Raw genomic sequence first — 16277 nt, 5'->3', positions numbered from 1 at the left:
ACACAATGAGCTGATGGCCAAGGTGTGACCTGAAGTCAAGCTTCCCAGGGAGAAGATCAGCTTAGGACTGCAATGTCTCACTAATTCAACTTCAGCTGCCATCCTGTATGTACTTACCTGGTGCCACTGGACTCAAGGGGACTTAATCTCTGAAACTTTTGTTCAGAAAAGCAAATGGGTCCACCCTGGCAGAAATGATTTGGTTGCTTTCGAGTGAGAATAAAAAGCTTTATTCTCCATGCACTGACTGCAAAAAAAGAGGAGGGAGGAAGGAGATAGATTAAATCACTATAAATTGTTGTGGTGATTTGGAGGTTAAATTTGAAATTAAGTTGGATTTGAGTTGGTTGATGTCTGGCAACCTCTTATATCATGGATGTTGGCTCATATTATGGATGTATGATCTGTATTGTTTTATTGGTACTGCTGCTGTGGGTTTATCATGGCCTTTGGCTAGAACAAGAAACATGTGTTGTGTTGTATGTACTGTATTACTGACACTCTAAACTGCAAGACTACTAAGGTGATGGCTCCTATACTACCAGGTGTTGTTTTGTTTTTTGGCTGTGGTGCTTCTACTGAAATGTTTCTCTCTATCCATTAGGTTCAAGGTTAATATCCTTCATCTCCGTCTGGCTGGACATCTTCCCTGGGCCAGCACTTCCCTGGGCCAAACCTCAGCTCTTAATACAGGGAAGTGCATTTCCAAAAGCAATTTCCATGCAGAGGCACTGCACGAAAAGAGCTCTGTGCGTTAATGCCTTTTCTCGAGCTACGAAAGCAAAGGCAGAGCTCAGGGAATGTAGTTCCCTTGCAGTCAATTAGCAATTCGACAATAAACTTTCATTATTAATATGCTCCGTAATAAATTGCTGGTGGTTAAGCTGATGAAAATTAAAGCTCCCCTAAATGTAATCCATCAAAAGGGCCCTCTGGATGAAATTTGCTGGAAAGGCCATTTCACAAAGTCCATCTCACTTGCTGTTTAATAGATCTGTCTGGGGTTCCAGAAAATGGATTCCTATCTAGTCTGATCTGTTGGACACCCTGATGGTTTCAGGGTGGATTTCTGTATTTATCCAAACACTGGTTTGGAGCAGGGAAGGTACTAATCCAGGGAAACTATTTATCTTAACCCCAGGAAGAAGAAGAATCCCATGCTCCAGACAATAGTATGGGTGCAGTATTGTTACCCAGTACTGGAGCATGGGATTCTGCTTAAAACCAAGTCAATCTATGAGCCCATCTAAGTCATTTCGTACTGTCTACATTGAGTGACGGTGGCTTTGCAAAATTTAAGAAGGGCTTTCTCCCAATCGCTTCTGAAGATGCCAGGGAATGAACCTGGGACTTTCTGCATGGAAAACATGTCTCTACCACTGAACTACTTAAATTAAGAGTCACACAACAGAAATCTGCTTTGTGGGGAAAGCATCAAGCCATTTCTTTGTCCTTTACTTGCTAGGTTGGTACGTTGTTTCCAAACTGATTGCCCCTTGCCCCAAGAGTGTTTGGGGTCCATACCACAATTGCTTCATACTAACTCACTACTCAGCAAACAGCATTTTGCTACACAGGGCAAAGGAAGGGATGTACATATTTAACTCCCGTTTGTAGGACTTGCACCCATGGTCGGGAAAACAACCCCCAGCAAGGCTACTATCATTGCAGCAATGTATTCATATAAACTACCCCTGGTGCAGTTCTCCTTTCATGAAACTCAAAGTAATGGTGGGCAACTTGTGACCCTTCAAAAGTTGTCGGCCCCCATCTCCCATCAGCGCCAGTCAGCATGAATTATGCTCAAGGGTTAAAAGTGCAGAAGTCTTCCCAGGGGTCTGCAAGGACAACCTCCTCAGCAGTTATATAGCACAGATTGCCACTTGGCGACCATCATTTTGTCTTAAATTTAAGAGAAAAATAGCCCATCTGATTTTCAAAAAATCCCATCTAAAATTCTGCATATGTGCTCGCCATACAGTTTTAAGTGAAAACTGATCCTGATTTAAGTGATCTAAATTCATATATTTACCTAATCTGGACTGATTTTCAGAGACCCCCCTGAACACACAGTGCCAGGTGGCAGTAATTGCTGGCCAATGACCCGCCAACCCCTTGGGAAATAGTCTGAGAAGCATGACGCTCAATGCGTCACTGCTGCCAACGTCAGGGGAAGTGTGCCTGTCTGGCCAGCTGGCGCTGCGCAAATGGGAGAACAACAAACCCATTTACTCACTGCCCCTGCCCAGTCAGGCTGCTCAAGGCCCACGTGACCCTCCAGGCCTGTAGGCATGGGACTTGCCTTGGCATCTGGACAGCTCTTCGTTTTGGAGAGGCTTCCAAGGGAACTGTAAAAACCAAGCGTGGCAGGAGATTAATTAATTGAAACTGAAGACATCTGTTGTTAATTAATTCCCCAAAGCGTGGTTAACTCTTCCTTTGCCCACCGCTGCAGGTTTCAAAGCTTGCAAACACCTCCGACCTACTAAGATTCAGACTGTTTCTGCAGTCTGTGTTTGGTATGTAGGTGGCTTTTTTGGACAGGGGTAAGTTGCTCAGGTGGAATGGAGGAGGCAGGGCTTGTGTTCCTATAAGCATAGTAAAAAAGGGGCATTTCAGCAAAGGTGGCTTTCCATTCCTCTGCATTACTGTATCTTGGCAAGTGGCACCTGCTAAAATTCTCTTATGTAGTGGCAAAACCTATGACTAAATGAGGGGTGGGGGAGATACTGGCTTCAGTCAATAGGAATTCCTCCCAATGAGGAGGAAGGTTTTGCATCCTTAAGCATCCACAGGCAGGAATAACCCCATTCAGAAAAGCTCCCTAAACATGGGGGGTGGTTGAACAATTCAGTGTAGAAACTACTTGTGTTTATTTTTCTGTAAATATGAGTTTCCCCCCAAAAAACTATTGGTATATATGTACTTGAACAAGTTCAGAGTTCCTTTCTCCCTCATTGGCATGTAGTCATTATTTTTCAAGTATTAATGTGGATTATAGGGTTAAATTTAAATTTATTTAAATAAATATATTTATTTAAATGAATGTATTTTATTTATTTAAAATAAAATAAAGTATTTTATTTTTATTTTGAGCTAAAGAGTGACATTTTGCCACTCAACAGTTATATCCAATTCTACAGTACTAATGACTTCCTGCTCACCCACCATCAATGTTTATACAGTGGTACCTCTACTTACGAATTTAATGCGTTCCGAACGCACATTTGTAAGTCGAAAAAATTCGTAAGTCGAAGCAACCCTATCTAAACTGCATCCAAGATGGCGGACGGAGCTCCGTTCGTAAGTAGAAACATTCGTAAGTAGAGTTATTCGTAAGTAGAGGTACCACTGTAATCAAAATTTCCGACAGTTGCATTTTAAAATTTCACCTGATGCGGGAAAGCCCCCTGTCACACAAGCCCCTCTAGTAGACACACAGAGTTAAGGAGAGATGACCATATATGTCTCTCTACCTGGGAATCCTGCACAATTGGGCTTCCTTAGGAGGAGCCCTAAGTGCAAAGGGCCTGTCTCATGAGTTTTGAATGCACAGCCGACAAGGGAGGAGATGGCAAGAAGCATTTGGGGATGTGACCAGCAGTGTGCATGGGATGGGGGAATGTCTGTGCATCCTAATGTTTATTGACATACTGTACTGGGGAAAGCTTTATGATTGATTTATGCAGACCAAGCTGCAGCTAAAGGGCATAAAAGCAGAGCAGGGCTTTTTCTGGTTAGTTGGCAAACTTACCACTAGTCCATTCCTAATTGGGCTAGAGTGATGTTATGCTCCCCACAAAGGTGGAAGAGACAAGGGCAGCCATGTCATATCCCACCCCGCTCCACCAAGCCCTTCCCATGCATTAGGTACATGGTGCTGCTTGAAGGCTTTTAAGCTAAAAATAAAATAAAAATACTGCTGCAAGCTGTACATTCCAGTTTAATGGGAATCCTTTGTCCAGCCAGCAACCTTTGCACTTCCATCTGATAAGCTGCATGGACAGGGGCTAAGAGGAAAGAAAGGCGAAGCATGTAAGGAACTAATCAAAATAAACTTCTGGGTTTAGAGGTTAGGAGTAAGCATCACTAAGGAGCAGATGCTCTGAAGGGAAATGGGAATATGTAGAAAGAAGGAATTTGGATTGCAGGGGATGGAGGGGGAGCAACTGAGGAAGAGTGTGGAAGAAGCACAGAAAAAGGATTGGGGAGGCTGAGCAGACAAGAAAAGGGGGGCAAAAATTGCACATACAGTCATACCTCGGTTTAAGTACGCCTCGGTTTGAGTATTTTCAGTTTAAGTACTCCGTGGACCTGACTAGAACGGATTAACCCACTTTCCATTACTTTCAATGGGAAAGTTCGCTTCAGGTTAAGTACGTTTCAGGTTAAATACGGACTTCCAGAACCAATTACACTCATACCTCGGGTTAAGTACGCTTCAGGTTGAGTACTCCGCGGACCTGTCTGGAACATATTATTCCACTTTCCATTACTTTCAATGGGAAAGTTCACTTCAGGTTAAGTACAGACTTCCGGAACCAATTGTGTTTATAAACTGAGGTACCACTGTATACCTAAGCAGACCAGACAGACAGGATTGTCATTGGTGCATTTACTACTGGTAGCTGTCTGGGAACCAAAATGACTAAGTGATAGGCTTCTGGCCAGGGTAATGTTAGACGCCCAAGGCCAGGAAGGAAAAGGAGCTGATTTTGTAGTTTCTAACCACTCCAGCATTGGCCTAATGTCCAGCACAGGTTTCTGCAATTGGGGTGGGATTTCTCATGGTACCCTAGTGGTTCAGGACACAGTAGTGCTGCTGCCATATGTTCTCATGCTGCTGGTGTAGCCTAGACCTGCCCAAAGGCCATCAAGAGTGGGTTCCTTGGGAAATGCCTACAATTTAGCTGGCATTCCCCTCTCCCTGGATTCACAGGCATGTAGGGAGTTAGCAAGAGTTTCCCAGCCTGTTGCAGCCCAGCTTGTGGTCAAGACTCCCTTCGCCCTGTTCAGGGAAGTGTTTAATGGTTGATCTTTTGTTGTGCTTTTAATAATTTGTTGGGAGCCGCCCAGAGTAGCTGGGGCAACCCAGTCAGAAGGGCAGCATATAAATAATAAAATTATGATTATGATTAGTCTGCAAATTGCTGAGTGAGAACCTCTTGCACTGTTCATGTTGCTGAAATCAGTGATCAGGTGGGGGTAGGCAGAAACGGAGTAAAAGCAAGAGACTGATGAAGAAAGGAGGGAGCCGAGAGATGAATGTCCATTGTACTTCAACTATTGATTCAGGTCCCACAAGAGAGTTTGGAACAAAACTGGTTTATTAAACAGGTTCCCTCACAGGGGAAGCAAGTGGTAACCAGGAAAAGGACATTTTCAGCAGTGATGTCCCATCTATGGAGGACCTTCCCCAGGGATGCTCACCTATGGCATGCCTTGTTGTCTTTGGCAACCAAGAGACATTTCTTTTCCCAGGCCTATATGAAGTACTTTTGAGAGGTGGGTCTCCTGCTGTTGCTGCCATTGTTTTATGCCGTTTGGTATGTTATTACTGCATGTTGTGTTTTATTTGTTTTATTTGAGAGCCAGTGTGGTGTAGTGGTTAAGAGCGGTAGACTCATAATCTGGGGAACCGGGTTCTCGTCTCCGCTCCTCCACATGCAGCTGCTGGGTGACCTTGGGCTAGTCACACTTCTTTGAAGTCTCTCAGCCTCATTCACCTCACAGAGTTCTTGTTGTGGGGGAGGAAGGGAAAGGAGAATGTTAGCCGCTTTGAGACTCCTTCGGGTAGTGATAAAGCGGGATATCAAATCCAAACTCTTCTTCTTCTTCTTCTTCTTCTTCTTCTTCTTCTTCTTCTTCTTCTTCTTCTTCTTCTTCTTCTTCTTCTTCTTCTTCTTCTTCTTCTTTCTTTCTTTCTTTCTTTCTTTCTTTCTTTCTTTCTTCTTAAACCACGCCATACACTGCCCTGGAATCAATGATGGAGGGAGGCACGGAATTTTAAACTTAAGTAAACAGATGTGACCTGACATTCCTCTGCCCACTCCACCCACAGTTGTTGGGTGTATATTTAAAATGTCCAAAGCAGCCAAGGAGGATGGAGCCATTGTTCTTCCCACATCACCAGCTCAATTCTCCTACCTTGTTTGTGCGGGGAGAAAGTGAAATCCTGCTGCTGCTTTTTCCTGGAGGCAGGAGAGAAGGGAGATGCAGGCACTGGTAGCACAGTAAGCGAGTAGCTCAAGTGGCACCTTAACCTCTATTGCTGCTTTAGCAGGGATGGAGAACCTATTCATCCCTGAACTACAACTCCCACCATCCTAGAGTCCGCAGGCCGTGCTTGCTGGGGCTGATGGGGGTTGGGAGTCCTACATACCGTCCCAGGTTCCTCATTCCTATTTTAAAGCCATAGACACGATCTTCAGGACCCCTAGCAATGCTTACCCAACATTCAGCGAAGGATCCAAGGACTTCTGGATATCTTTCAAGTCATTTAAATCTGTGATATGTCTGCGAGGCCTTTAAAACTTCTTGCAGGCATTTTTGTCTAGAAATTTAGGGATTGTTGTCTCAGCAAGTCCTTGAAAACCAGCTGCTTAATAATATATATTTTAGGACCATGTTAGCATGTGTGCAATTAATTAGCTAACATATTTCACATTTTGAAGAGCGTTTATGCTATTTATTCTTTCTTAACAAGATGGCCATCAATATGGAAGGAGGATGGCCCGTGATAATTTGCAAGGCCTTGGTGGTAAATAAATGCATCTCTCCCATAAGCACAAGAGAAAACTTCCCCACAGGAAAATAGGGGGATTGGAAAGGCCTGACCAGCAGACCTGACCATGCCTCAGCCCAGATGTTCTAGTGGGGATGGACTCTTCTTTGAAGATGTCATACAGTGGTACCTCGACTTACGAAGGCGATCTGTTCCGCGGCGCTCTTCGGAAGTCAAATCCTTCGTAAGTCGAAGCATCCATTTTATGCATGCGTGAAGCGCAATTTTGTGCGGTGAAAATACTTTCGGGTTTGCGGACTTCGGAAGTTGAAACCTTTGGAAGTCAGGGCATTTGTAAGTTGAGGTACCACTGTATATGTGCCTATGTTTTACTCAAGAGTAGACCTACTGAAATTAAGGGACCTAACTTAGCCATACTCATTAATTTCAGTTGGTCTGCTCTGAGTAAAACTTCATTGAATAGCACCCACAGGGGCTGCCCATTTAGTCCTAACTCAAAGCTCTTCCCAAACCCATTATATATTAGATGATTGAAATATAAAATGTGAAGAACCTACAAAGGCAGAAGAAGTTCTCTACTTCCAAAGCTTATTCCCCAAAATGCAAGGGGCTGGGAACAGCCCAGCAATTTCAGGGCTAAAATCATCGTCCATAATCAGTTTTAATTGTTAAACTGTCCTTCACCCCATAGGATCCCAGGGCGGTTTACATAAACGTCAGATAAAATACCACAGAGCAGAATTTGACCTCCTTATCCAAACATATTACAATAATAAGGAATGACAGCAGCAGACAAAATAAAAACTGTTGGGCTCCACATGTTTATCTCCCAAAAGCCCAAAGGAAAAGATAGTTTTCAGTTGACGTCAAAAAACTGACTAGGGGGAGAGCTGTACCTCCACAGGGAGTTCCACAAACAAGGATGTCCTATCCAGCATCACCACTGAAGCATGAGCCTGGCTGCTCCCCACCCCCCACCCTCTCAAAGCATGGGGGTAAAGGTGCCATCATCCCACAGCGACTTTGTTACCTGTGTCACCAGTTCACGGGAGCATCAAGTTAAGGAGGTTTCTACAGAGAGCATTCAATCACGCAAAGCCTCCGCCGACAGTCTGGAGCACAACCCAGTGTTTTGAACACTTCCATAAAAAATGGAGCAGTCTGGCTACTAGACCTTTTTTCCTGGATGCAGTATAATCAAACCCAAAGCGACCTTGTTCTCCAAACAGCGTTCATCATTAAATGCTAAGGAATTAAGAGATGTGCAAAGGCTCCAAAAGTCAGAACCACTCATTCCAGCACAACACCCCTGCAATGCTTCAGTTCTTTCCAGTCGTTTTTTTTGGGGGGGAGGGATATATCTAGTGAGTCCCATTTCAGATGCTCTGGTCTGGGAATTACTTCCTGCCTGTCTCTGTCTTAAAGAATGCCTTCCCAAAAAGGTACTCCATTTATAAATTTAGGCTATGTGAGACAAAACATTTTGTGCTTAGATATGACAACCCAAATACAAAATGTGCATGGGGTTATTAATCACCGCTGGCATGGTTTTTTAAACACACATGCACACATACGACAGCTAATGCTTCATGCACTTAATATGTTGTACTGGGGTAAAATGTCACTAGGAAAGGCGTCTGCTTATCAGTGTTTGGTAGTTTCACCCCTGAACACTGAAGTATTCTCTGGCTCAAAGTGATTTTTAAACATTTTATTTACAGTAACAAATAACAATGGAAAGACAAAATATAAACCCATCACTGAAAGGGATTTGAGGACTCCGCACGGCAAGGATGTCTACATTTGGAGCTGTATCTGTTGTTCCCTTTTATGGTCCCAAAACAGGCTACCATTTTGGATGGCTCTCATGTCAGTGTCCAGTATCAAATGGATTGCTGCCTTTGCATTAGGCCTAGTGTTTGCCTGCTGTGGGGAAAAGGCACAGAAATGAGGCTCCTGCTATCCCCTTCCATGCCTACGAAGTACACCCCCATCCTTGGGGAAAAGCTCCTTTAAAAGTATTGCATTCAAACACCAGATATTTCATCCGAGTTCCTTGAATGTCTATGGAGATGACGGTGTAGTGGCTGGATGGGAATGTCTAATCTCAGCACCGATATGTCCACTGCAAAAGGTTGACTAAAGGATTTGGGGAGGGGAGTTAGGGTAGGGATGAGATACGAGTCCTCTTAAAAGTTCACAGAACAGGTCAGCTCCTGGCTGCTGACAATTGTGGAGGGGCTGCTCACAAGTCACTTTCTCATGGGATCAGGGGCTGCTCTGAGGCTTTGGCTTCCTTTCTTTCTGCCACTGGAAGAATTCTGCTACAGGGCCAGGGATCAGCCCAGAGCAGCTGCATGAAAACATTCCATCTTGGCACACTAGGCTAGCTGCCATCCTCTTGGGCGCCAGAGATGCTCAGTAGCCAGCCAGGAGAGAGCAAGGCTGCCAGCTAGTTGACATCAGTACATTTAAGGCACTTTTGCCAAACAAAAAGCACCAGAACTAAGGGGAGAAATACCCAGGAGTTGAACAGCAGCAGGACCCGATGGCCAGTAGGTGGCACAGCTTACTGGCACGCTAGACCCAGGCAGCACATCATGCCCATCTCTGGGCTCCGTGTGACTGCTCCAAATCTCGGCCAAGCAACATAGCTCGATGTGCAGCTAATCTTTGTCTGCTCTTGGCTCAGGCAGCAGGAACACTCCTCTCCCCCAGCCGCCATTGGGAGGGATCTGGTAGGAGGGGAGAGATAAAAGCAAGCACACCCACCACTTGTCCTTCAAGAATCCTGCACATCTTGTTCCCAAGCAGTTCTGCAGCCCAGAATCTTGGTCCCCTCCACAGGGCTCATCTGCTGTTTCAAACTTAGCTTCTTTGGATTCAGATTATTGGATGGTGGGGGAGAACAGTGGAGAGACCTCATGGCCAAGGTTTCCCGCACATTCAGTTTCTATTCAGGGAATGAGATCTGGCTGCATGTCTCAGGAGGAGAAGCACAGGCCACAGCACTCCATGCAGATCTCAAGGCAGTCAGCCGACTCACAGCATGCATCGATAATGCCGCAGTCCATGTCACATGGCAGGTCGCAATCGGCGCATTCCCCAGAGCCGCAGCAGCAGCAGCAGATGCAAGAATCCTCGGAGCTGCAGGAGCCACAAGTGGCACAGTCCAGCATGATGTTGCAGAGGGTCAGGAACTCGCAGAAGAGGCAGGAGAGGATGCAGTGGACACAGCAATCTGGAAGCAGAAAGAAAAGAGAATATCAAAAAGCAAGCAAAAGAGAGCCAAGTGTGGGAAGCTGAAACCAGGCATGGAGAGAAGTGATTGCACCAGAGTGAGAAGACAGGAAGAAACAGAAGATACCGTTGTGCATAGCATTGCTAAGAAAAGCATAAATGTTGCATTTCATTATTTCAAGGCATCTGGGGCCAGTCTGGTGAAAGAAAATGCTGCAGACACTTGGATGAGAGTTAGTGATTATCTGGGATGCTATGGCTAGGGAGAAATCACCTAGGAATCATGAGATTGTGAGCTTGGCCAGCTAGGGAAAAGTTAACATCAACACTGTGTACAGTGACATGAATTAAGGCCCGAAGCTTCCTTTTGAACATAGGTAACTATAAATCCTCTCTTTTCCAGAGAAGATCCCATCATAAGCCAGGTGCCCCACAACTGGTTGAAAGGGAGAACAGATAGTGAGAGTTCATCTACAGGCTCGCTGGCATCAACAGTCGCTTGAGGTCTCTTGCTGAGAAACAGTGGCTGGCCTCTTGCAGCTGCACAAATAATGACATGCAACTGCAAGGTCTGATTTGGAGCATTCCCCCTCCCCTTTCAGTCTCTCTTTTTTCTCCACCCAGCCAGGGTGCTTACCGCTAGTTTAGGAGCCTGATCTGGCCCTTGAAGTGGCCATGTTTACTTTGGGCCTCACCCACTACTGGCACACAGCCTCCAGATGTTTGGCCAATGGTGAGTGCGCATAGGCAGAAATGGTTATAGCAATTAGCGCCAACAATTGCAGGGCAAAATTGCTCTATCAGTAATTCAGCACGCCACACAACGCCACAGCGCAGATAATACTCTCCAGTTCTCAAGCAAGGGTCACTCAGCAACTTCATAGTAAAGGGAACCAGGGGACAACTCCCCATGAAACATTTCCCTGCTCCTGCATTGTGCTTTAGTGCACAGTGGAAAGTATAGGAGACTGTACCACCACTAGCTCCCCAAAGGATGATATGCCCACCTCCCTTGTGAAGGCTGCATTTCTCTGCAATTGCCATGTGACTAGATGAAGAATCTGGATGAATCATACACAAGTCCCAAAAGGAAGAACCAACAGCTGCTATGGTAGCTGAAGTAACTAAATCCTGAAAGAGGGAAGGCCTATGGGTTCAAAAGCTAATGCAAATGAACATGTGCATGTAATCAAATTGTTTCAGACACTGAACAACAGTTGTGAGGATAGCAACTCTGAAATCCATCTCCATAATTTGCTTTCTTCTCTTTCTGGCTCATTTCTTCAGGCCTGTTGGGCTGCCCCTGATCTTGCCCCGGCTTCCACTTGGTGCCTGCATCCTTCCACTGAATCTGCCCTCTGTTGCATGGAAGCTGGCCATTCTCCATTCCTGCCACTGAGACTCCGTGGACCCTGGCTGGCTGGGGTCTAGTCATGTCTGTCTAATCATTGGCTTTGTAACTGCATGAACTGGAAATCTGGTTAGAATATCTCCTATGGATAAAACATGCATCTTAATGCAGGCACGCCTTGCATTGACCCACTCCGTGTGTCTGGGAACAAAACAGGCAGCATATATACTAGAAAGTAGTAATCAGGAGCATCAGTGTTTCCACCTTCACATTCTCTACTGGTGTGGTGGTGGTTTCTGCTCTCCTCCTGATGAACAAAGGACCAAATAAACTCTAGCAGTAGCTGAAGAATATTAAGGTATGGGGAGAGGTACCTTCCTGTGCCTCAGTAGGTATCTGAGATGATGCAGATTTGGAGCTGCCTTTGCTCTTTTTACTGATCTGGCTGTTGATGGAGTGATGAGACTGTAGCTTCCGATGAGGCTTCTGGGAGCCTGACAGTGAGCTGAGTTCAGAGCACAAGGCACCATTCCCAGCTTCGCCGTTAGAAGCACTGAGGTCTGACACATGCCCAGCACCATTCTGCAGCAGGGGAATCAAAGTCGAGGTTGGAGGGGTCCGGACAGTTACTCGACTTTGGGGCTGACCTGTTAGGGAGGAATAGAAAAAGATTATTGAACATAATGCCTACGCAGTTCTGACAGAAATATATCTAGGATTTTACACTGCCCTCAGAAGCATTGAGAAATTGTGGACTCTGTTATGTTGGGGGGGGGGAAATACTTGGCTTTGCAACAGTTTGTCCCTTCACATTTTCCTTTTAGTTCCCCTCAACCCACCTTTCTTTTCATAAGCTTAAAAATAAGTTGCAAAACGATAAACCTAAAGTATTTCAGAACATTTACAATACCCCTCTTCCAAACAAACAACGTCACCTCCACAGCTGCCTGAACAAAATCCCAATTGCGTTTTGTGATTTCAGACTGTAAGTTATTTCTTTTTCAGCTGAATAACCATTATGAAAGCTACACAATTAAAAGCTTTGTACCTATAGTTTGCAGAAAGTTTTGTATTTGTCCAGAAGACTAGCTAGGCGGGGGGGGGGAGGGGGGGCTGGTCCTAGAATAGACTTTGGTCCCAATTCAGTAATGGTCTTACACAGCAGTGAGCTATCCTCCTGAAATCTAATCTACAGGGCCAGTGCTGTGCAGTTTTGGTACAAGTTTGAAAGAGAATGAGATTGCTGGAATCAGTTCTGCACCTGGAATACAGATCCTTTTGTGATGTTTGCTCACAGGTCCTCTGTTGATTAGAAGTTTCCTTTTTATAGGTTTTGCCCATTTTATTGCTTTGAATTCTCTCTCAGTTGGCTCTTAGAGGCTATAAGTACTGGATGTAAGGGGAAATCAAACATACAAATATAGTAAAGGCTAAACTGAGAGCAGAGTAAGTTAAACAGTTTTAAATGTATGCAGTAAATTTGTCCGAAGGAATGTGTGACAATGATGTGGCAAGAAAGATGAATAACTAATAAAGCAATGGAGGGTGGAAACTGGTCATTTTAGGAGAGTTCAATAAATAATAGACAATATACTGAAGACATTTCTGTATGGGAGATAGTTTGGCAATCCGTGCATAGATTATTAGGTCTGATGATCATGCAAGCATCTTTTCCTGCATGTAGAATCACTACATGTGATGATGTAAGCATGGATGGGGAACCTGTAGCCGCAGCACCAGCCAGCCCAGCAAATAGGAGTTGATGTGGGTTGTAGTCCATCATCTGGAGGGCCACAGGTTCCCCGCCCCTGATGAACATGCAGGTTGCATACTATTTCCTACAGTGTAAAAACACACACGCCCTGGCCTGGTTTTTGAGACCCAAAATATGCTGATCTCTGGAAGAAGGTACCTTCTGCAAGATATCTGCTTCTGCTGTGGAGTTTCTCTCATTCATGGGTTTAAAAAAATGTTACAGAATGAATTCTTTCTCGTTGGGGTTTTGTTTTTTTGCCAGTCACCTTGGTTATTCTTTTGGATAAGAAAGTGGATTATAAATATTTTAATAATACCAAAACCCCAAGTGGCTTCCATTCTACAATGCCTGAGGCCTTTGGGGAATGCTGTTGACTTTGAACCTTTTGTTTTCTGTACTGACCATTCCCTGTGGTTAAAAGATTTCTTTGTGCGCCTTGGCATTGCTTTTTAATAAGTGTGTGTAGAAATGTGGGGGGGGGAGATTATAGGAGCTATTACCTGTGAATTACACAAATCCATACAAAATGTGAAATAAAGTAAACCCAATGTTTTCCTCAGGGAATAGTAGTTTTAACTGATTATTCCTCCCCCCCCCACCTTTTTACTTCAATGAGTTCTGAAAAACAAACAAAAATTATACTAGCTAGCAAGTGGAAATGTGGTTAACATCACATACTGTATATTCTTGAACATTCACATATCCACAGTAAGCAAGAGGCAAAATAAGCTGCGACTTCCGAAATACAGGCTATTATTGTACTGAATGCTAACACATGTGAAAATTGAATGTATGCAATGGCAAGTCAAGAGTTAGTTGTGTGTTTCTTTACTAGAAAAGAAATGTTTGGTTCCAATGGCTCATTCAAGTCTCCAAATAACAATGGGGATTTAAAGAGGGGGGATTGCTCCCCCGTGATATTTATGTGGAATTGTACTTATTTTATTTAATTATTAAATTTGTATACCACCCTTCATGTGAAGATCACAGGGCGGTTCACAAAAATACACAAAAATGCAAAACGAGAGCACAAAATAAGTAATGAAACAAAAACAAACCAGGAACACCGCCTCCCACAAACACAATCACAGGTTCACAGCAAAAAACAAAAGGGAACCCATGCTGGCCATTTGCTTGGACAACAGAGACATTCTACACTCCTGAAATCAATTTTTGCTCTTCCTTGGTGGTGGGGAGGAGAGCAGAACTTCTTTGGAGTCTTCAACCTACGTTTGGAGCCTTGGGACATGGACCTTTCCCTTTTATGAAGCTGCAGTCTCCTCTCTGGGCAGAGCCAGCCAAACCTCTGCTATGAATGGCATGCATCTGCTGGCCTGGGATCCCCCACCCCCCTCCGAGCCCCAACCACAAACTGTTCAAGAATGAAGAACAATTGTGATTACAGACCATTGTCTGGTTGTGTCAAAGTAGCTCCGTTGACTTTAGGAGAGGTTACACACAGTATGCATGGCGGCAGCAGTAAGGCAGGGGGAGGCCTGTGTACAATAAAGACATCCCACTGCTCTGCCACATATGCAGCATTGGAAGATTACGAAGCATGTACACCAGCCCACTGGGAAGCAGTACTTGTTCAGATCTAAGTGGTGGTGGTCTATTAATTTTTGGAGGCATCACATAACGATGTTGCAGCATTCTTACTTGAAATGTAAATGTACAGAAAATCAGTGAGATTGGGAAGTGATGCGAAGATGTGAGTAACTTGCCCAAAGCCACCATTAAATAGGAAAAAATTAAATTATGAAATTCCCAAAATCCACCTCCCCCAACTCTCTCCATTTGTAGACATTTTTTAAAAAAGGAGCAAAGGAAGTCGGGTTTCCCCCTTAATTCTAGCACTACCAAAGTGACAGTCATGAATGTAAAGTGTGTAAACTACTCCTAAATGCAAGAGATTACAAACTGCAGTTTGGCAGTGACCAAGTCATGGAAACAATAATTTGAATGGCCTTAGCCAAGGAAGATATTTGGGGATATGCAAGCACCGTTGGAACCTGCAACCTCTTGCATACGCTTCTGATTTTCAGTTTATAAACAAACAATCCAGATCAGGATAGGGTTAAGGAAAATGACGTGATTGGCCCCCAAACAAATAACTCGCCACACATTCACCTCATCCCTCCCCCTCCAAGCTAGGGCTTGTTTTTCCCCCTCTGCTAGACTTTACATTTCTCTCCCCTCTCTGATCTGTAAACATGTGGTGATTCAGCAGAAAGGCTTGAGAGCAGAAATTATCTTGAGCCAATCCAGGGAACAGACACTGCATTCTCTTTGGGGTGTCAGCTGGACAGGACTCCTGAATTTCTGGGATGAAAAGGGCCAGGACTGAGTCATACTGAAAGCATCATGCATAAGCTTCCAGCACAAGATGTTTCTTGTCTCATGATGGTGGGGGAGCAGAGCGATGCACAGTAGGTGGCAAAAAGGCAATCTTGGTTTCTCTAGCATGGGTAACCTACCAGAGGGTGTTAAGTTGACACAGGATTCTATTTTGACACACATGGACTCAAGGAGAAAAGAGGTGGAATTGTAGGCACCAAGAAACACAGCTGCCATTTCCTGGATCTGAGCTTGGCTCTGCCAATAGAGTCATCTGCCAGATACAGTAGGATGCCAATATTAGTTTGATGGTGGTAAGAGGGCAACTCTGGATCAGGAGCCAACATTTTAGAATGGCAAAGCACCAGAATGGCCACCTAGTTATCTTCAATTATTATTTGTGCCACTGCTCAGGAAGCTTGTGAAGTCACTCACATTAAGAGATGAATGACAGACATTATATAGGAAAGCTGACTCATTAAAGGCTTGTAGGGAAATATTACAAATATTACATAGGCCTGCATAAAGCAAAGCATTTCTTCTTCCCATACATACCACACCTGTACATGAGGCTAAGCAAGAGAGGATTCTTAAGTGAGCCAGAGCTATTGGTACGGTAGTTAATAAAGGCCTCATAAAATGAGCATGGACATTCTAGTTATCTTGTGCTTTTGCATAGAACTGGAATGGTAGGGCCAGGCTCGTAGGAAGGGTTATTTTTCATGCTCAGGAGAGGGAAACTGCTGGCCAATGAGTGCAATCATGATTATGAATAATCACGCTCTATTTTTTATTTACTTATGAAATGTCTACCGTATACCACTTTTCAATCAATATTCCCAAAGGAC

At 44.3% G+C, this 16277-nt stretch overlaps 1 protein-coding gene across 1 annotated transcript in view; it reads right to left on the bottom strand.

Moving 5' to 3' along the window:
- Positions 1 to 8443: 8443 nt before the first annotated feature.
- Positions 8444 to 16277, bottom strand: part of MDFI (MyoD family inhibitor) — a 50103-nt gene continuing 42269 nt past the window's right edge. The window contains exons 4-5 of the mRNA XM_035122992.2: positions 11711 to 11983; positions 8444 to 9986 (exon numbers count right to left, since the gene is read on the bottom strand). Of these exons, the coding sequence (XP_034978883.1) occupies positions 9730 to 9986; positions 11711 to 11983 (530 nt within the window). The 3' untranslated portion in view covers positions 8444 to 9729. The remainder of the gene's footprint in view (positions 9987 to 11710; positions 11984 to 16277) is intronic.

This window comes from Zootoca vivipara, chromosome 7 (genome assembly GCF_963506605.1).
Source record: "Zootoca vivipara chromosome 7, rZooViv1.1, whole genome shotgun sequence".
Taxonomy (NCBI): Eukaryota; Metazoa; Chordata; class Lepidosauria; order Squamata; family Lacertidae; genus Zootoca; species Zootoca vivipara.
The sequence above is the reverse complement of the archived record's forward strand: the minus strand, read 5'-3'. Positions and strand labels throughout refer to the sequence as shown.